Source organism: Stomoxys calcitrans, chromosome 4, assembly GCF_963082655.1.
Source record: "Stomoxys calcitrans chromosome 4, idStoCalc2.1, whole genome shotgun sequence".
NCBI classification, from domain to species: domain Eukaryota; kingdom Metazoa; phylum Arthropoda; class Insecta; order Diptera; family Muscidae; genus Stomoxys; species Stomoxys calcitrans.
Window position 1 is genome coordinate 162,022,162 of NC_081555.1, and position 22,540 is coordinate 162,044,701.

At 37.2% G+C, this 22,540-nt stretch overlaps 1 protein-coding gene across 1 annotated transcript in view; it reads left to right on the top strand.

Moving 5' to 3' along the window:
* Positions 1–339: 339 nt before the first annotated feature.
* The window catches only part of LOC106087823 (T-box transcription factor TBX1), a 28,891-nt gene continuing 6,690 nt past the window's right edge, over positions 340–22,540 (top strand). The window contains exons 1-5 of the mRNA XM_013252999.2: positions 340–403; positions 1,218–1,614; positions 14,396–14,909; positions 14,979–15,135; positions 18,932–19,093. Of these exons, the coding sequence (XP_013108453.2) occupies positions 1,410–1,614; positions 14,396–14,909; positions 14,979–15,135; positions 18,932–19,093 (1,038 nt within the window). The 5' untranslated portion in view covers positions 340–403; positions 1,218–1,409. The remainder of the gene's footprint in view (positions 404–1,217; positions 1,615–14,395; positions 14,910–14,978; positions 15,136–18,931; positions 19,094–22,540) is intronic.

The window sequence follows — 22,540 nt, forward strand, 5'->3', positions numbered from 1 at the left end:
TGTGGTGAGTGAAAGTGAGCACTATAGCAACAAAAACTATTTAGGGGGAAATACACAATCAGCCAAACACTATACACATATACAAATAATGCTGATGCTGTAGCCGCCATCTGCGGCATGTGAGGTGCTATTGGTCTAAAAACAGATCCCCTTTTGAGCATGTCTGCTCTGCTTGTGCTGTGGCACTACTTGGCTGATGAACTGATGCTGGCTATGGTGAAGATGATGATGATGACGATGATGGTGATCTGAAGAACGACGACGACGACAACAACGACTCTCTGATCTCGAGAAACATGCAAGTCTGTTTATTTTAGTCTAACCCGTTACTAAGATAGCAAGCAAGCCAATTTTGCCCGTTCTTCTGCTGCTATTCGGGGATGTGGAAGAAACATCCAAAGAAGTAAAGAAAAAAACACAGGTTTAGGAAAAATTTCACACCAAGCACAATCACTCGATCGTTTGGATGGTAGAACGCGCTCGCTAACTCTGCCTATCAGTCAGTCAGCCAGTTTGTCTGTGCACATATAAAGAAGAAAGGAACCTTCACACTCGGTGTCATTAAAGAGATAATTTTTGTTGATTGGTGCCACGCTTTCGCATGGATCAGTTCGCACTTAAATCACCAATGAATGAATGAAAGAAATGAAAAACAAATGCAAATTTTAGTGAAGTGTCAATTCACAACGGTTGATCAGTTCTAAAACTAAAAACAGCCATCTTACGCTGCCGCGTCGCGTTCCAATAGTGATGTTTGCGAGTATTCAAGACAACGACAACGTCGGTGTTTAAATACCAACAATTGTAGTGAGTGAGCGAGCGGGCCTCCATCACTGATCCTCGGCGACTTGTTGAAAGTTTAATTAATTCGCTGATCGGCAAAACCAAAAGAAATAAAAAACGAAAAGCAAAAGTGTCAAAAAATAGCAAACAACCCCAAACAGCAATCAAAGCTAAAGCATATAAAGTATACAACCAATTTGGTCTCTAATCGAACAGCGGTGATGATTTTCAGAACATCAGTGCGAAATACTTGTTAGGTGTGAGATTAAAAGCCGATTTGTTGTTCCAAAAACCAAATCTCCCTGCCCCAAACAACATCACAGGTGTTTTTGTGAGAATTGTGATTGATATGTTGTTGATGTGAGCCATGGCATAGCAAATTAATCAAATTAAAATTCCCCCAGTGCAAATTTTTTTACACTCGACCGATCTAGCTCTTATCTGTCAAATCAATTGGCACTTTTAAATGTTTAAACAAATTAAAAGAGAACATAAATCTGTTAACGGCATTGTAACATAAAAACAAGTGATCTCTAATCAAATGGAAAATTGAAAATTTAGTTGAATTGAGAAAAGTTTATAATAAAATATAATTAAAATACTTTAGAAGATATTCGCCAAGTGATATGCATCAAACTGTTTACATGCGTCCTCCGCCTACCTCCAACATTATGGGTCCTACGGAATGTTCCAGTGCCCTAATGTCCTCTATGCCATTCATGGATAATGGCAGTCTTACAGCTAATATAACGGATTATGGTTGTTACACCACCACGGATCATTGGTCTTCACCCTATATGAGTGCATTGAGTCCAATGAAACAAATTGAAGGTATTTTTCTACATTTTAACCAGTTAGTTGTTAAGTTGCTAGTGATGTACGCTATAATGTACGATGTTATTGGAAACAAAAATACTAGTTTTCACAGCGTAGAAATGGGATTCAACACGATAAATAGTAGAATCCCATCTTGAGCAATAAGCAATACTTTCCATCATGATAATGGCAATTATGTGTGATTCTGACATATCATATTATAGATGGTAGAACAATATTAAACGGAAGTCGTGTTCATTTTCTAAAAACAAATTCTTGGTCCGGCTATATAGCAAAGTAGTGAGTTTCTTGTATTTCTCACAAACATTCCGACCTCTCAAAAGGAACACTACAACTTACAACAATTCAAAGCAACCTAGTTCCGACGGTGTTCAAGGAGAATATAGAGCTGTACATTCGATTTAGTATTATCATTGGTCTTCTTAGAATCGTGTAAAATGATTAAATAATGATTTTGAAGCTTTTGTCCACATGTGGGAGTTATATTCTATTTCAATTCTTTTACCCACCAGACGAGTAAAAACATGAAAAACTATACAGGATCTGTAGTACACTCTACGAAATCGAATCGACTAAATAGTTATAAACAGATTTTTTGTAAATGCTCAACTTATCCATCTCCTGAATATATAGCATCAGATCATAACCTTCATTAGAAGGGCAGTCCAACGAACATTACACAATTGGTTGTAATTTGTCTTAAAAACGAAGACCAATGCCGGGTTTCACTGAACAAGGTTATGGCAAGCGATCAGCCAATATATTGGGTTGCCCAAAAAGTAATTGCGGATTTTTCATATAGTCGGCGTTAATAAATTTTTTCACAGCTTGTGACTCTGTAATTGCATTCTTTCTTCTGTCAGTTATCAGCTGTTACTTTTAGCTTGCTTTAAAAAAAAGAGTAAAAAAGTATATCTGATTAACGTTCATTTCTTTTTCTTTTAAAAAATCCGCAATTACTTTTTGGGCAACCCAATACAATTTATTGAATTTTTATCATTAAAACTCCTATTACATTATCAGATATGTCATATGAGCTGCCACTTTCTGTATTCATAAGACTTGTCTTATGTAGAGCGCGCTCTTATTAGCATATATTCTCATATGTATTGTAGTTTTTTTTTGAGACATATGTCTACCCGTATATTCAATGAAATTCAAAAAGTTGCACATTTATTCCAATATCCTTACTAACTTACTTTAATTGGCAATGACAGAACATTTGTTCCACTTCACGAACGTATAATAGCGTTCCAAGCGCCTCAATCTTCTGCGCTTATTCTAAAATCTCTGACACCAAGTTTCGAGGTGTCTCCCACCACTTGATCTTTCCATCGGGCTTCTGGTTTTCCCGGTTTGCGTGTACCACCGTGTTTGCCTTCAAAAGACTTCTTTGCTGGAGCTTCTTCATCCATTCTGACAACATGACCTAGCCAACGCAGCCGATGTATTTTGATGCGTGTAACTATGCTATCGTCGTCATACAGCTTATACAGCTCGTGGTTCATACGTCGCCTAGATTCTCCATTAACGCAAACTGGTCCATATATTTTACGAAGAATCATTTTCTCAAATACTCCAAGCACTGCCTCATCTGCTTTCACAAGTACCCATGCTTCACGGGTAATATCAGTGTCTTGTACATTGTAATCTTCGTCTGTCGAGAGGTAACCTTGTTTCTAAACTGCTTACTTAGTCCAAAGTAGCATCTGTTTGCCGGATTATTCTTCACTTTATCAAAAAACTGATGTCATTCGTTTCGGTTACGGCGGTGTCAAGGTAGATAAAGTTACTGACTATCACAAAGTTGTGGTTCCCAATTTTCTCCATATTCTTTATCTGCTCGGTTCTACAAGGCGTTTTGAGAGTCTTATCTCCATTTATTGCCAGACCCATTTTCACTGACTCTCTTTCAATTCTATCAAAGGCTGCAGTCACTACTTCCAGTGACCGACCTATGATGTCGATGTCGTCGGCGTAGGCGAGCAGCATGTGTTCTCTCGTGATTAGTGTGCCCTAGCTTTTCACATCTGCATCTCGTATAATCTTCTCCAGCAGGATATTAAAGAGATCACACGGAAGGCTTTTTTTCTTTTCACTTTGTTTTCGCAAGTGACACAACCTTATATTACTGAACACTGGACCAATGCAGGATTCACTAGTAGAAAGTTAAGTCACTTGCGAAAACATAAAGTGGATAAGCTCCATGAACATCATTAAGGATGTCAAATCTGCCCATTGAAAATGCCATCAAATAGGAGAAAACATAAATAAAGAATGAACGTAAAAAGAGAATAAGTTGACATCCTCAATGCCGAGTACTACCGAAAATTATAAAACAATGATGTGAGCTGATCGCTTGGCTTAACCTTATTCAGTGAATCCTGGGTCAAATGCATGATATCAGAAATAATATTGAACCTGGAATCAGGTCATCGGTTGAAAACAGTATGAACAATAAGCTCACAGGAGTCGATGAAGATGATTTTGAAAGTATAAGGAATAATGTGAAAGAGTAAACAATAACCATGGCATAAAAATTGGCTGGGCCGAAATTTGCATGACCAATACCTAGGATATAAATATATATTAACCACCTTTTGACGGTGAAAAATTCATCATTTATGAACTAATAGCAGCTACATGAAATATGGTCCCATTTGGACCAAACTTTGCATGGAAGTCGAAGGGTCTAATACAATTTACTGTTCAAGACGGTAACACAGAATATTGGTCTATATGTATGACAGCTATATTTAAATGAAGTACGATTTCCACCATATTCGGGAAGGATATGTTAGGATCTACTACAACTCATAAATTTCAGCAAAATTGATTAAAAACTGCATTTGTATAGGCCCAAGAACTTAAATCTTGAATGTATGTATAATGTATTACTTCTAAATTTACCTTAACATTGAGCTCAAACATGAATAGGCAGCACTCATTGATATGTGAGAAGTTTGCCCCTGTTTCTTGATGGTATGTTCATGGACCAATTTGCATTTGCAATCCCTCGGAATGATTTCGCATCCTCTTTGCCATCATTTTCAGACGATAATTTTCTTACTTAGATGCTCATAGCAGTAGTTTGTTCGACTAGCTGAATAGATTTCTTGATATCCGTCGCTTCATCACCAAATTTCGCGGCGGCACATAATTTCGAGATGTTTTTCCTCATATCCATACATCATAATATCCATATGCCCATAACAACACTGGTAGTGTTGGTGTATTGTGCTTTAATCCTAATCTGCCTATAGTATATTTCAAAGTACACTTATTAGCCAATATTCGCCCTTATTCCGATTGGCGATGGCGTAGTCGAATGTCGACATTTTTACAAAATGGTATTACGGTTTTCGAAGACGAAAATTCGTTTACATTTTTGGTATCACGTCAAATTCGACTGTCACATTTGACGAAAATTCTAAATTATATCGGGCTGTTTGTCCAAAGAGTATGAACTTACTTTTATAGATTTTTTCTATTTACCACAATATTTTTCTATTATCAAACTGTCGAAGGCGAATAAGTTACAGAATACAACGAAGTGTAATATTCGCCTTTGACAACGGGAATAAGGGTGATTATTCTTCGTTTTATTTAAAAACGAGTGTTGTTCATTTCTTTATAGTAGTTTCTTTCTCAAAGTTTTAGGAGTCGATTATGGATTGTCGCTCAACTATAGTTGCGTTGGCAGGAGATAAAACCATGAAATAAGAATCAGCACAAATTTGAAAAACTCTCTTAGTTTCATTCAATATCAGTGTTTTTAACGTTCAACTACTAAGAAAACTGTAAAAACATTTGCAATTTAATACAGAAATGGATATTTCTATAACATATTTATTTTGCCGTTGACAACTCAACTGAAGTTGTGTTCCTTTTCATAGTCGAGTCATTAGTTTTCAACTTTTGATGTTTGCTCGATTCACAATTTTCCAAGGATTTTTACCATTAACTGTGTTTTTATCGATTCACTGTTAGACCCACTTTTAAGGAGTATTTTCCGATCAAAAATATCGGTCCGTCGGCTAGGCGAGGAATATGCGATGAAAAAATGTTGTACCAATTTTAACGATTCGGGCCAAAGATTAACAAATTTAATTTAAAAATGTTCAACTTTCCAACTTTTTAAGTAAACATTCCCTTTGGTGAAAAATATTTTTCTTCATATTAAGAATTTTTTATTTGAAATGGTAGGTTAATTAATGCTTAACTTTGCTTGTCTTGTTTTTAAAGACAAAAATCTACAATGCAGCTCAAAATATCGTTGAAAGTTAGGAAATTGACCTTGGGACAAGACAACAGTGAACCGTTTTTAAAGACGCAAAATAGCCTTACCAATAGCAGCGTCTTTAAATGTGTAATTTTTTTGGGTTAAACATCTGCTTAGTTTAAAAAAAGAATTTTCCAAAAGATAATAAATTGACAGTCATCTATGAAGTAAAATAAGAATAAATTAGCGACCAAAACTTGAAACGGATGGTCATGTCCGTTAGTAAATTAGAAATTGAATTTAAAGATAGCATCTTTATTTTAAAGTTTTGTTTCTTTGGCTCATTTTCTCTACAAAAATCCAACGAATAAAAAAACAATTTGGGCCAACTTTTTTTCAGTGTGGTATTATTTTGTGAATAGTGTGCCATGCCTATCACACCTGCATCTCGAAATATCTTTTTCAGCGGAAATTTTAAATACGATAAGCTGTCTTCCTAGCGGAAACCTCATTTGGTATTTAACGGTTCGTAGAGGTTCTTTCAGACTGTAACTGAGGAGCCTGTGTCAGTTAGTATGCCAAGTATGGTCTAAATCGTTGCAAAACCTGATATAGCTCCCATATAACCCGATATCCTGATGATAGTTCTTGAGCCTCTAGAGGGCGCAATTCTTATTCGATTTTGCATGAGGGGTTTTGTTATGATTTCCAACAAATGTGCTATGCATGGTTGAAATCGGTCCATTGCCTGATATAGCTGTCATATAAACCGATCAAGGGTCTTGACTCTTTGAGGCTCTAAAGGGCGCAATTCCTATCCGATTTGGCTGAAATTTAGTGTTTTATTATGATTTCCAACAATTTTGCCAAGTAATTTGACTTCTTGAACTCTTACAAGCCTCAATTTTTGTCATATTTGCCGGAAATTTTGCATGTAGTGTTTAGTTATGACTTCCAACAACTGTGCCGAGTACGGCCAAAATCGGTCTTTCACCTGATATAGCTCTCATGTATACCGGTCTCTCGATCATCCATTTTCAATTCCTAGAAGCTTAAATTTTTTTGGTTTGACAGATGTTTAGTATGTATTGTAGAATAAAATTATGCCCTACAACTTAATTTATTTTGTATAAATTTTTAGCAGAATCCATGGTGGTGGGTTCCCAAGATTCGGCTCGGTCGAACTTAGCACGCTTTTACTTGTTATTAGTTAATTTTTCTATTCGTTTGTCATTAATGTGTTAGTATTTAGGTTATATGGCCAGTGGTTGGCCATCTAAGCATCGATAGCATGACGGGGGGAGGACAAGGTTGATTTTTAGAAACAGTTGTGTGAACAAGTAAGTATTGGGTTGCCCAAAAAGTAAATGCGGATTTTTTAAAAGAAAGTAAATGCATTTTTAATAAAACTTAGAATGAATTTTAATCAAATATACTTTTTTTACACTTTTTTTCTAAAGCAAGCTAAAAGTAACAGCTGATAACTGACAGAAGAAAGAATGCAATTACAGAGTCACAAGCTGTGAAAAAATTTGTCAACGCCGACTATATGAAAAATCCACAATTACTTTTTGGGCAAACCAATATTTCACCTATTCCTACAGGAGGGTGTTCATAGTTAAGATCTATACAGGAAAAAATAACTCTTAAAAAAACTACCAAATTTGTATGGGAAACTTTAAATTCTCAACGAATTTTAGCATTGAATCGAAGGCATTATTTTTTTAAGAACGTAAGTAAGACTCTACAAGAGACTTGACAAATAAATTGAATAAAATTTTTTGGAATTCCAATAAACTCTTTAGTTGAGGTAGTTGTTAAAATAGGTGTACTACCATGAAGAACACAAAACTCCCATGCCATTCATCACTTGCAAACCAAGGTCAGAGTCCCTCGTTCGGCCAAAAAAAAAAAAATAATTCTTTTTTTCATTAATTTGGAAAATTCAGCATAAAAAATATTAATTTCGTATTCAGAAAAAAAATTTTAGAGTGGTTTTTTCCTTCTCGGTAGGCTAGAGGATGCGTGCAAGACTACCAAACATGAGATAATGAGTTCAATACTCTGCGGCACCAAAATTATTAAAATTTGTTTTTAAGGGTAGTAGTAGAGAGCAACGGAGGAAAACCCGAGAGCAGCAGTAAAACGAACGAGACAAAGCAGCGCGATCCGAACAAAGAAAACAAAAACACCACCAATCGAAGCAAAGCACATGCGTTGGCTGGTTCGATGGTTTTTTGCCTTGCTTATGGATATATTGTTGTTGTTGTTATATTTTGGCTTACAAAGAGTGTTTTTCAAAAACAAATTTGTACTTTGGATCGTTGAGATTCAAAATAAATTGTTGCAGGAAAATTAACAACTTTCGTAGTTGTTTTTCGACCAGAGTTGTTGTTTTTGAAAATTATTTTTATCTGCGTGCTCTTCATCTTGACCTGAGACTTGCGACGTTAAAACTGGTCAGACAACATTTTTGGAAATCTCGCCAGTTCATGTAGTTTGGGTTAATCTTATTTTCGAAGCGATGAGCCTTTAAGCCTTAACTTTTATCTTCATCCCCAGAAATTTAAGGCTATGTATATGTTATAATACTCTATGCATTCAATGTTGTTAAAGAGAAGATTTTTAATATTTTATATTTTCTTTGGCTACACTACAAAGAACTCGTATATACTTAGAGTAATTTGTCCCACATAAATTCAAATGAATATCTTTTTCAACTGAAGATTCTAAAAGCATTATAATCTTGGCCCTTGATTTTAGTTTTTGTTTTTATTTTTGTGTAGTTTTTAATAATCGACCGCCATAAATGTTTCAGCGCATAAAATAATTGAAATTTATTTTTGAAGCACTTAATTAGCAATTTATAGTCATATTCTGAAAGTGTTGAGTGACAATGGTACACCGACGACGCCACCGACACAAGTTTTCATTTTTTTTATTTTTTTTTTACTTTTTGTGTTAAGTCGATCTGTAATGTTTGGCTTCTTTGCAGTCGATACCATGGCGGGGAGATAGATAGATGGATGATCCTCATAAATATGCGTCGTAGTACTATCAGCTACTGCATCATTCCTTTTATTTTTTGTGTTGGTATGAAATGGATGATCAGTGATCGTATGGATGATATTACTGCCGCGTGCTTGTAACAACAAGTTGTATTCTATCTAAATTTAGACACTTTACACACAAATTTCGAAAACATCTTTCGAGCATCACATCATCTGAAAGTAACTTCACCCAAAGTGGGCAAAAAGGGGGGGCCACTTTGAATTTATTCCCTTTTTCTTGTCTATAGATCAACGATCAACTCCAAAATACAACATTGGGGTTTGCTTACAATGTCTGCAAGACAAAAGAAACCCTCGGCCATAAAAGTGAAAGAGGTGGTGGAGAAGAACATTCACCACCAGAACATGAGTCAAATTAATCAGTCATAGGAGGAAAACAAATATGAGTACACATCAGAATGTTCAAAACTTTCAATATGATATATTTATGTGCAATATGTCTCAGAGATATATGTATATGGTTTCATTGTGTTCAGCAATCTTACATTACGTTAGGCATTAAGGCAACTTTTTTTGTGATGGAAACAAAATCTGCAGTGTGATTACTATACCATTGGCTTAACTTCAAAAGTAAATAAAGAAGTTTTCCATGGGAAAGAAGTATTGGCTAATGCTAGTAGCTTCATTTATATTAAATTCTCTAAGTAATCTAACAATTGGTGTATTCATATCATAGTGGGTTATACTGATCAGAATATTAAATGTCTCAAAGTCTTCCAATCCTCTCCATGGTATATTAAACGAAATTAGGCTTTAGTTTTAGATATTTAATGAGAATATTGGGTAAAAGAAGAATTAATCCATTAGAAAATTGTTAAGAACCCTACGATCAATATTAGATTCTCCATGTATCGTTGACAACAAATTCAAAACAATTCAAAAATACTTTTCAAATCTATCCCTCGGTTCATTTCAAAGTCATTGCTGTTTATGACCCATGACCTAATGATTGTTATGCCACCATCATCAACCTAATTGCTGGCAACAAATAAAAGGGAATAGCAAGGGAATTTCTGTAGCACCGACCAGACTATAAAATTGCATGGGTTATGTATATCAACCGTCTGGCCAAAGCGACAATCTGTATGTGATTTGTTGGTACTCGTATTATCTTACCAGATGGCATGCATGGATTCTTGCACTGATTTGGGGGAATCCAAAAACAACAACAAAGGGAGAGAAGTGAAAGAGGAATTTGGAAAGATCTATGGCCAGACAGAAAGACGTACACCATATAGTATAACACAACACACAAAGATATTCGATAGTTGCCATTGTGGCTGCCCCATTCGTTGTTGTATTTAATGAATTCGAAAATCAATTAGTATTTGGCACAAATAATTGTTTTTCTGTCAAGCTTGACGCTATTCCCCACCAAACAACATTTTTCTTCAATGTTTGTGTGATTGCTTTAAATAGCGCACCAGAGTTTTAATTTTGGGGAATGGTAGCAACAAAATAATCGAATTTAGGTGATGTTGCCACATCTGAGAGCGTTAAGTAACGGTATCGATATCGATGTAAATCGACTAATAAATGAAAGTCTGAATTCAAGCCCTTATTCATTAAATTAGCTTAGATTTATTTTTCGATAAGGATTGCTTTCACTTAAATCTAGGTTAGACCCATTGAATGTTTCCCATAAGGAAAAGCTAAAGGTACTTTAAACACATTTTGATTACGTAGAGGGGGTGTTTTTTAAGAGCTCTAGGAAAGTTGAAAAAAACATATACAATTTGGAACAAGTAAAAAGGCGTTAAGCTCGGCCGGGCCGAACTTTAGATACCCACCACCTCGGGTATATATGTTAACCACCTTTCATCATAATCCGGTGAAAAATGCATAATTTATGCATATTTACCCCATAGCAGCTATATCGAAATATGGTCCGATTTGGAACAAATTCGACACGAATATTGAGTGGATAAGTACAAGACATTGTTCAATTGTGTAAAACAAAGTATATGGTTCAGATCTGTCTATATTTGGATATAGCTATCAAATATCTAAATATAGACAGATCTGAACCATATACGACAAGGATGTCGAAAAGCCTAACATAAGTCACTGTGTCAAATTTTTGCGAAATCGGATTATAAATGTGGCTTTTATGGTCCTAAGACCCTAAATCGGAGGATCGGTCTATATGGCAGCTATAGCCAAATCTAGACCGATCTAAGCTAAATTTACGAAGGATGTCGAACGGTCTAAGACAACTCACTGCCCCAAATTTTAGCAAAATCGGATAATAAATGTTCCTTTTATGGGCTTAAGACCCTAAATCGGAGGATCGTTCTATATGGCAGCTATATCAAAATCTGGACCGATCTGGGCCAAGTTGAAGAAGGATATCGAGTGGCCTAACACAACTTACTGTCCCAAACTTCATCAAAATCGGATAATAAATGTGGCTTTTATGGGCCTAAGACTCTAAATCGGCGGATAGGTCTATATGGGGGCTATATCAAGATGTAGTCCGACAAAAAAAGAATCTATGCAAAGTTTCAGCTCAATATCTCCATTTTTAAAGACTGTAGCGTGATTTCAACAGACTGACGGACGGACATGGCTAGATCGTCTTAGATTTTTACGCTGATCAAGAATATATATACTTTCTAAGGTCGGAAATGGACATTTCGATGTGTTTCAGACGGAATGACAAAATGAATATACCCCCATCCTGCGGTGGTGGGTATAAAATGCATGAAATCTTTATTTGAATCGATAGTACGGTCCATATAATTTATTGTTTGAAGATTATTTCATGCAAATGGTGACTTAATTACAAATAACCTTAAATGGTCCATCCGCTTAGTCCAATTTTGGCATACTCTTTCCAACATTTCGGACTGTATCTCACGAATAAATGCTTCAATGTTGTTTTCCAATGCGTCAATTGAAGCGGTCTGTATAGACATGAACTTTAACATAGCTCTTCAAAAAAAACTCTGAAGGTGTTGACCTGTCCCAAACGTGATATAAAATATTCATCGGACTCGCCTCTCAATAAATCCATTGTTACGCGTGCTGTGCGGCATGTGGCGCTTTCTTGTTGAAACCACATGTCATGGAAGTCAAGCTCTTGCATTTTGGGCAAACAAAATTGGATATCATCTCACGGTGGCGTTCACCATTGGCAGTTACGTTACGATTCGCATCATCTTTGAAGAAGTACGACCCAATGATGCCACCAGCCCATAAACCGCACCAAACTGTGACTTTTCTAGATGCATTGGTAGCTCTTGCAAGGTCGACAATACTGCCATTGAGCCAAAAATGAGCTTCGTCGCTGAACGCAGATAGCGCAGATGTTAGCATGTCGGCGTATGACGCTGAACGCCTGGGTTCGAATTTTTGCGAGAACATCATGAAAATTTTCAACGGTGGTTATCCCCTCCTAATGCTGGCGACATTTGGGAGGTACTGTACCATTTGGTATGGCAGTCATGTAAAAACTTCTCCACAAAGAGGGGTCGCACTGCGGCACGCCGTTCAGACTCGGCTATAAAAATGAGGGCCCTTAACACTGAGCTTAAAAAACTGGAATCGGACAGGACTCATTGATATGTGAGAAGTTTGCCCTTAATGGAATGTTGCCCTTGTTCAAATTTTTAGCAAATTGGCATTTTAAAACTCCATATAGTTTTCCATAAAAATAACTTTTTCATTCACGCGATTTCAGTTTTATATTAAAATGGAATTTAGGGTGTAAAAACTTTTTCAGTTTAGCGGTATTTGCAGTTAAACGATTTTCACTTTTGCGAATTCAAATACATTGAATAACACCAAAATTAAAAAAAAAAATTACTCCATCTAGTTTAACTTAAGCGGGATTTTTCACCAATGCGTATGACAGCTATGCGGTTTCGACTGCGGAATTCAACTACTACCGCATGTGTGGCTTTTTAAGAAATTCCTCCTTCCATGGAATATAAAACGAAAGTTTAAGATCTTGAAATTTTCTAACACGATGCACGAGCGACAGCGGGTTTTCAATTATGAAATGCAGGTGGAGCGAGTTGACATCAGGTCACTTTTTGAATGGCGTGTCTTTGCCAATCAAAAAGAAGACCTGGAGTCCAAGCCACCAGTTCAACGAAATTTTGCACGAAGACTTCTGTTATGACATTCAACATCTATGCCAAGTATGTCGGTCTATAACATGATATAGCTCCCACATAAACCGATCTTTCGATTTGACATCTTGAGCACATTTGATACGATAAATTATAACTGGAGAATGATAAACCAGCCCTTATATATTCGACAGCCAAAATATACGAAAAAGGTTCGGAAATGGATATTTCGATGTGTTGCAAACGGAATGACAAAATTAATATATCGTCGTGCTTCTACCTGCGGTGACGGGTATAAAAATACAATCGATAGTGTTGCCCAATTGAATTGATTAAATAGCTGTATTTTAATTAAGTACTTATAGTGCAGTGTAATGGAATTTGTATGAAAATTGCATCTATCCAGGACAACGAAGTTCTGGATAAATTACCAGTGAAGGCTTATGTAGAACATCTGTCGTCAGGATTGCCATTATATGTTTTGAACAAATAAGTGTGGCCACTCGCAGAAATTCTCTATTGTGAATTATAAAATTGCGTGCAAAAATTAATAAATTTTATTTGACTTCTGTGCCCACACAGATTTTGCAAGTTGTATTTATAAATCTTACAATTATTTACACCTTTTCCTCGTATTGTTTCGGACAACGCCATTTGCCTAGCGTTACCACCTCTTGGCAGACAAACAGAATTGCAGTGGAAACGTTTTCTGCATTTTGTTTTTGCACTCACGGCTTTTCTATCCTGTACTGAAATGAAACAGAGCAAAGATTGACAAACAGCGGTTTGAAGTTTACTATTTTTCGTTTTTATATGCTTTACTACACGGAGTTAATCACAATAAATAGGTTATGCTTATCTGGGTTCATGATATAATTAAGAGGTAGCGTCAATAGCACAACAACAAAAATCTACCCCGAAAGAAACTACCTTAAGTGGCAAATGCCGTAAATTGAAATGTCAAAGTGCTTTTAGAAAAAAATTTTGTTTTACAACTTATCTTCTTTAAATCTGTTTTATATTAGTATTTTCTTTATTAGAACACTGTTTTGTTGCTTATGTGTGTAATATCGGATAAAATAGAAATTCTTTTTAAGATTTTAGATAAAAATCACAGCTGTGTTACCAAGCCTTTGACATTTAGATTTACTGCAAAATTAAAACATATATAAAAAAATTGTACTCAGCTGTTCGCATGACCTCATGCTCTGGGCTATTATTATCGCATGATATCGATAACTATATAGTCTCTAAGATGTTCCTATTCTTTCTTAAAATGTTATGTCTTTTTCAAACTAAATGTCATTGCCACCTTTAATGACCTTTGACACGTGCATCTAATATATGTATAAAAATAAAATATCCATTTTCACACCTTCACATTTATTTGGTTGGCATCGTTACAGCGTGCATACAAACGGCAGGAAGAGATCGCGGCAGCTATAAGCCACTCGAGAGTGCCGAATCCAAAATGTCAGACATCGAGACGAACAGTTCGTGCAGCGGAAAAGATGAATCTGTCAACACAAACGCCCATTTCAATGACACCAATAACAATAACAACAACAATAATAATAATAATAACAACAACAATAGCAATGGCAACAATAATAATAAAAAGTCAAACAAAAACAAAAAAGATGTGACAGCCACAAACGGCAATGCGACAAACGGTAGCAGCAATAAAGATGAAGAAACTTTACATCCCTCATTGGCCCAGGCGGTGGTGGTGTTGGAAACCAAAACGCTTTGGGACAAATTTCACGAACAAGGCACCGAGATGATAGTCACCAAATCGGGTCGTCGCATGTTTCCCACATTTCAAGTTAGAATTGGTGGCCTCGATCCTCAGGCGACCTATATAATGATGATGGATTTTGTACCAGTCGATGACAAGCGTTATCGTTATGCGTTCCATAAGTAAGTTGGAAAAAATATCTAAACAAAGGGAATGTAGTATGTAATTTATAATCACTCTTTTCCAAACAGTTCCAGTTGGGTAGTGGCCGGAAAAGCAGATCCCATCTCACCGCCACGCATACATGTCCATCCCGACTCACCAGCTCCCGGAGCGAATTGGATGAAACAAATCATCTCTTTTGATAAATTGAAATTGACCAATAATCAATTGGATGAAAATGGTCATGTAAGTGAAGTGCTTAAATAATTTAAATGCTAAAATAAACAGTAAGTTCGGCCAGGCCGAATTTTGGATACCCACCACCTCGGTGGGTGAAAACCCCCTTTTGTCACAATCCGGTGAAAATTGGATAACTTATGCACCCAAATTCGATACGGATATTGAGTGGGCTACTATATATATGAGACTATTAAATTTTGTAGAACAAAATATTGGTCTTTTTGGCAGATATATTCAATATAAACCGACATGACCATATTAAGGTCGGATATCGTGAGGCTCAGAAAAAATCACTGTTTCAAATTTTAGCCTAATCGGTTAAAAAATGAAGCTTTTATGGGCTTCAGACCCTTTATCGGCAGATCGGTCTATATGGCAGCTATATCTAAATATAGTCCGATCTGTAGCATATTTGGGTCGGATGTAGGGAGGCTTAAAACTGCGCACTATTCATAATTTCAGCGAATTCGGATAAAAAATAATGCTTTTATGGGCTTCAGACCCTATATCGGGAGATCGGTCTATATGGCAGCTATATCTAAATATAGTCCGAACTGAACCATACTTAGGTCAGATGTCGGGAGGCTTAAAATAACCCACTGTTTTAAATTTTTGTGAAATCGGATAATAAATAAAGCTTTAATGGCCTTCAGACCCTTTATCGGGAGATTGGTCTATATGACAGCTATATCTAAATATAGTCCGATTTGAACCACATTTTTGTCAGATATCGGGAGGCTTAAAATAATCCACTGTTTTAAATTTCAGCGAAATCGGGTAATAAAGCTTTTATGGGCTTCGGACCCTTTATCGGGAGATCGGTCTATATGGCAGCTATATCTAAATATGGACCGATCTAATTCATATTTAGGTCAGGTGTCGGGAGGCTTAAAATAACCCACTGTTGCTAATTTTCACGAAATCGGGTAATAAATAAAGCTTTTATGGTCTTCAGACTCTTTATCGGAAGATCGGTGTATATGGTAGCTATATCTAAATATAGTCCGATCTAAAAAATATTTGGGTCAGTTGTCGGAAAGCCTTAAACTACTCACTGTTTAAAATCTCATCGGATGAAAAATAAAGTTTTTATGGGCATTAGACCCTTTATCGGAAAATCTGTCTATATATCAGCTATATCCAAATATGGTCCGATTTGGCCCGTTCAAGAAAGATGCATCAAAACGACGTATCTGTGACAAATTTCAGCTCAATATCCCAATTTTTGAAGGCTCTAGAGTGATTGCAACAAACGGACGGACAGACACACGGACTTCGTTAAATCGTCTTAGAATTTTACGACGATCCGAAATATATATGCTTTGTAGGGTCGGAAATTGATATTACGATGTGTTGCAAACGGAATGTCTAAATGAATATAAATGAATGAGATGTATCTATGAAGAATGTCACATACCTCACGTGGCACTTATGCGTGCATGTCAAAAAAATTAAATAGGTTTGTTTGTGTTGTCTGAGTTACATAATAAATGGACGCACGTATCTGGCGGAATAAAGTTGGAGTTACATACTATGCGCGCGCATTGAAAGCGCATTAAAAGTGCAACTCTGCAAACAAATCCCACAAAAGCAACGCGCAAATGTTAAACAATTTTAACTTTGGCGTTTGAACTCGAGCTTCATTCTATGTTGCCATACGTCCAGTAGTGTTTTAAGGCATCATAGTTAAGTTCTCTAACGTTTGCGTGTAGCTTTTGTGGGATTTGTTTGCAGAGTTGCATTTGTAATGGGCGCGCATAGTATGTAACTTCACCTTAAAGGTAGAGCTACATACCATCCGTGCGCACTAAAAAAGCATTAAAAAATGCAACTCTGCCAACAAATTCTACAATAGCGGCGCGTAAAAGTTTTCAACTTTGGCAATTGAACTCGAGCACCATTCTGTGTTGCCATGCGTGAAGAAGTGTTTTTAGGCGTCAAAGTTAAAAATTGTTTAACTTTTGCGTTTTGCATTTGTGGGATTAATTTGCAGAGTTGCATTTTGATGCGTTTTTAGTGCGCGCACATTGTATGTAACTCCACCTTTAGTTTACCAATTCTCAACTTTGAACGCGTTTCAGGAGGCAAAACATGATTTGAATATGTTTACTGTTCAAAAATTGCTTTGTAGTATCGTAAATTAGAGAAATTCTTCTACGATTTTAATATTAAAACACGATTATTGACAATTTCCATTAAAATTAACATTGGAAATGACAAAAATAAGCAGATTTTTACAAATTAGTGTGAAGCAAAAAGCGCATGGTATGTAATTTAACCCAAAAAACGCATGTGGGCGCATTTGATTGCTTAAGCACGCATAAGTGCTGCGCGTGGTATGTTACTCCAGCTTACAGACTGACAATATACAGGTTAGCTGACAAGGAGTGTTACCAAGTATTTCTTTGTGTGAACAATTTTTTTATTGATTCAAATCACAAAAACATGTGGAAGTAATCTAAATTTCAAAACCTTACTCTGAGTCGGTCAAAAATTGCAAGCTGCACGAGTTTTATCGGCCGGTATTTGGACCATTCTCGTACAATGGATTGCTACAGGGCATCTATATTGGCATACTTGTAGTCCTTGCCTTGCTTTCTATAATGGGGTCAAAGTTTCTCGGATTGGCATCTGGCGAATCCCTACGGGAAGTGGGACAGGTCCCAAACCTGCCACGGGATAGGTCCTCTGGTGATAAGGACCGGTCCCAGTTTTCGTCCCCTAACATAGAAAACCCTATCTCTTTTATAAGGGTTTATCGATCGAGGTGACGAATTACCACCATTCGAACACCATAGGATAGGTCCTGGGACAGTTCGAAGAGGATGAGTATACTTTGCAAGTATTTTTAAGGGAGATAACATTAGTTGTCAAATATATTTAACGGATAAACAAATTTTAACAATAATTAAGCAACTTTTTAGGTAATAACTAAGAATCATAAGTTATGGCATGAAACTTTTCATTCCCTGTAGGATTTGTCATGTGACAGGTAACTAATTCTCCAGTATAGGACCGGTATATTTGGGGCAATTGACTACACATATCCCGTAGGCATTGGACAGCCACTGTGTGGACGAAATGAAGTTCGAAACATGAATTATGAGTCATTCGATTGTCTATGCACTACGACCGAAAGGTTTGCGTGCCCACGCTCCAAAGCATCTTTCAAAATGTTTTCCCAATAATATGTCGCATTTATTTTGACGCCAGGCTCGGCGGTCAAAGCTGTCCATACCATAACCTGAGATGGAAAATTACTTTGGGTGGCAGTTTGTAGACTCAAATTCACGTACGCGCGCTCGGTTGAGTAAACACGAACCTTTTAGGATAATACGAATTGCTCAATTGGGTAACTTTTCTAGCCTTTCGATTGCCTTTACGGCATTCGAACCTATACTCGCCTAACCCTTTCAGGTGCTGTTTCAGTTTTTTCTGAACCACCACCATGGCGTTTCACTACCAGTATCATTAAAACGATTTATGGTGCGAACTTAAACACCCTTTGAGGTGTTTAAGTTCGCCAACAATGGCTGTTTGCGATTTTTTAGCCAAAACAAACCCAATCACGCTATTAAACTCCATCAGGAATAACTTTTTCTTAAAATAAATTCAATAGCAAACGATTTGGTGGTTTATAAACAATAAACAAATATCATGTAGGTGTCATTTCTAGTTTAACAGACATATACCAGTGTGAACTTGCTAACACTTTGTGTTACCTAACCTGCAAATACCTATGCTCCATTTTTCATTTTTAAAGATTTTACTGACTTTTAAATTTTTTAACAATTTTTTTTAGATTATACTAAATTCCATGCACCGTTACCAGCCTCGTTTCCACATCGTGTATTTGCCACCAAAGAACGCATCTATGGATGAAAGTGAACACTCGAGCCATTATCGAACATTTGTATTTACCGAGACATCTTTTACAGCCGTTACTGCCTACCAAAATCAACGTGTAAGTAGAAAATAAAAAAATATGATTCCAGAGATATTCTCCAATCTACTTAAATATAAAATTCAATTTGTTCTGTTTATTTCTAATTTTGTTTGCCCTTTAGGTTAGGTTAGGTTTAAGTGGCAGTCTGCCATCAGACTCACTTAGACGTTTTCAATTATTGTGATACCACAGGAACAGAAGACGGAAGATGCCTTCTAGTTCCTACCATTGAACCATCCAGGTCGCTGTAAAAAGACCAAGAACTTGCGAATGTTCACATCTGCTAAAGCAGACAGGTTCTCAAAGAAATGAGAACCTAAAGTCGAACTCCTTCTGCTAGCGCGGGACACACACAGCTTCTGCAAAAGTCGTTGCTGGCAACCTTCAGTCTGTCAGCATGTTTTCCTGTCATGACGGACACAATGACTGAGACATCTGTTGAAGCCAACGACAGCAAAGCGGGTAGACCTCTTCACGTCTAGATTAGGCCACATAGTTTTGGAATGCTCACAGCCCTATCTTTACGACCATCATTCGTTGTCCTTAGGACCTGATCCTTAAAACTTAGCTTACATGTCGCTAGAGGCATACCCACAGATTCTAGTATCCCTGGAATATTTAAGGTAGTCCTAGTCTCGCAAGCTCGCCCGCTTTACAATTCCCTGGGATATCTCTGTGGCCCGGCATCCAGAACAGGTGAACTTTGAACTGTTCAGCCATCTCGTTGAGAGATCTGCGACAGTCGAGGGCGGTTTTTGTGTTCAGAAATACGTTCTCCAGGGATTTAATGGCTGCCTGGCTGCCTGGCTGTCTTAGAAGAAATGTATGCCAGATGTCGTTTTGACATTATATCTAAGCCATTCCCCCACTTCCATGATTGCATGTATCTCCGCTTGATACACACTGCAGTGGTCGAGTTACCTTTTCGATATGACCAGTTCTAGATCTTAAGAGTACACCCCAAAGCCCACCTGGGCATCTAGTTTGAAACCATTCGTATAGAAATCTATGTAACTTCTATTACCAGGGATATCGTAGTTCCAATCGTTTCTATCAGGAATAGTGGTAGAGTACTTATTATCAAAAAGCGGCTAAGGTAGGGTGTAATCCACACAGCCTGGAACATCGGACACCGTATCAAGGATAACACAGTGTCCGTAGCCGCCACATGACCAAAAAGAAAGCTCCCATAGCCTCACGGCATTGGTGGCAGCAATTTGCCTAGAAACAATGTCCAGAGGCGTTAGATGTAGCATTAAATTCAGTGCATCAGATGGTGTCGTTCACAGTGACTATTGAATAGCAGGTGGACTTTTTTAGCGCCGTCCACCAGACCACAACACCATATTGCATCATAGGTCTGACACCTGCAATATAAACCCTATGCATGACGCGCGGTCAAAACCACCCAACTTATGCCAATGGTTCTCTTGCAGGTGTATAGGGCAAAAGTTGCCTTTCTTGCCCTTTCCAAAATGTTGGATTTGAAGTTCAATTTCCTGTCCAGCAAAACACCCAGGTATTTTGCACTTTCTGCGAATGGAACATTCTCTCCTCCCAAGGAGACAGGTGAGACTATAGGCAACTTGTATCTCCTGCTGAAGAAAACTACTTCTGCCTTGCACGGATGTATACCTAGACCACTTTCGGTAGCCCACTTCACTGTTGCACGTAGAGCTTCCTGAAGTATATCTCTTAGAGTGCTGGGAAACTTTCTCCTAACCGCAATTGCAAATGAGCTTTATCGATCCATGTTTTTATATAGCAGCATCTTGACTTTGTGAGCCTCTAGAGGCCGAAATTTTAATCGGATTTGGTTGAAATTTGCACAAAGTGTTTTGTTTTGACTTCCGATATCTGTGCTAAGAATGTTTGAAATCTCTTCATAACCTGATATAGCTGCCACACAAACCGATCTCAGATCTTGAATTCTTGAGCCTCTATAGGCCGAAACATTTATCCAATTTGGCTGAAATTTTGTAAGAAGGGTTTTTTGTTATGACTTCCAACGACTGTGTTGAGTAGATCCCATATAATCTGATCGACCGGTTTAACCTCTTGAACCTTTTGAAGGCCCAATTACTATCCGATTTGGATGAAATTTGTAACTTGTTATTTTTATGACTTCTGAAAGCCATGACAAATACGGTCCATAATTTCCTAGAGTGCCTATTTATTTGAAAAATTCATTCAAAGAACGCACACCATGCAGTCCATGGTTGAGTATATATAAAAATCAGTAGGCGAAGTTTACGCGCATTTACTTGTTTTTTTTTTTTATCCACCACCGAAGGATGGGGGTATATTCATTTTGTCATTGAAATATCCATTGCCGACCCTATAAAGTATTTATATTCTGATGATATACTAAGATGATCTAGCCATGTCCCTCCGTCTGTCCGTCTATCTGTTGAAATCACGCTATAGGTAAGGATCGAAATTGGGTTATATCGGTCTATATATATACAGACCGATCCGCGGATTTAGGGTCTTAGGGCCATAAAAGCCACATTTATCATCCAATTTTGCTGAAATTTGGGACTCGACATCTTTCTGCAATTCGGCCCAGATCGGTCCAGATTTGGATATAGCTGCCATATTGACCGATCTCTCGATTTAAGGTTTTGGGTCCATAAAAAGCGCATTTATTGTCCGATTTCGACGAAATTTTAGACAGTGAGTTAAGTTAAGATCCTCGACATACTTTTGCAATATGGCACAGATCGGTCTAGATTTGGATATATCTGCCATATAGACCGATTTCTCGACTTAAGGTTTTTGGGGCCATAAAAGGCGCATTAATTGTCCGATTACGCCGAAATTAAAGACATTGAGTTGTGTTAGGCTCTTCGACATTTTTCTGCATCTTGGCCCAAATCGGTCCGGATTTGGATATAGCTGCCATATAGACCGATCTCTCGATTTAAGGTTTTGGGCCCATAAAAGGCGCATTTATTGTCCGATGCCGCCGAAATTTGGAACAGTGAGTTGTGTTAGGCCCTTCGACATTCTTCTTCAAATTGGCTCAGATCGGTTCAGATTTGGATATAGCTGCCATATAGACCAATCTCTCGATTTAAGGTTTTGGACCCATAAAAGGCGCATTTATTGTCGGATTTTGCCGAAATTTGGGATAGTGAGTTGTGTGAGGCCCTTCGACATTCTTCTTCAATTTGGCTGAGATTGGTCCAGATTTGGATATAGCTGCCATATAGACCGATCTCTCGATTTAAGGTTTTGGAACCATAAAAGGCGCATTTATTGTCCGATGTCGCCGAAATTCGACACAGTGACTTATGTTAGGCTTTCCGAAATCCGCGTCGTATATGGTTCAGATCGTTTTATTTTTTGATATTGCTACTAACGAACAAACTTAACGCCTTTTTATTTGTTTTTTGAGATTCCATTGCTGGATATTGTCCGGCTTTAGACCATTGTTTAATGCTTTCTATTCAAACAATAGCA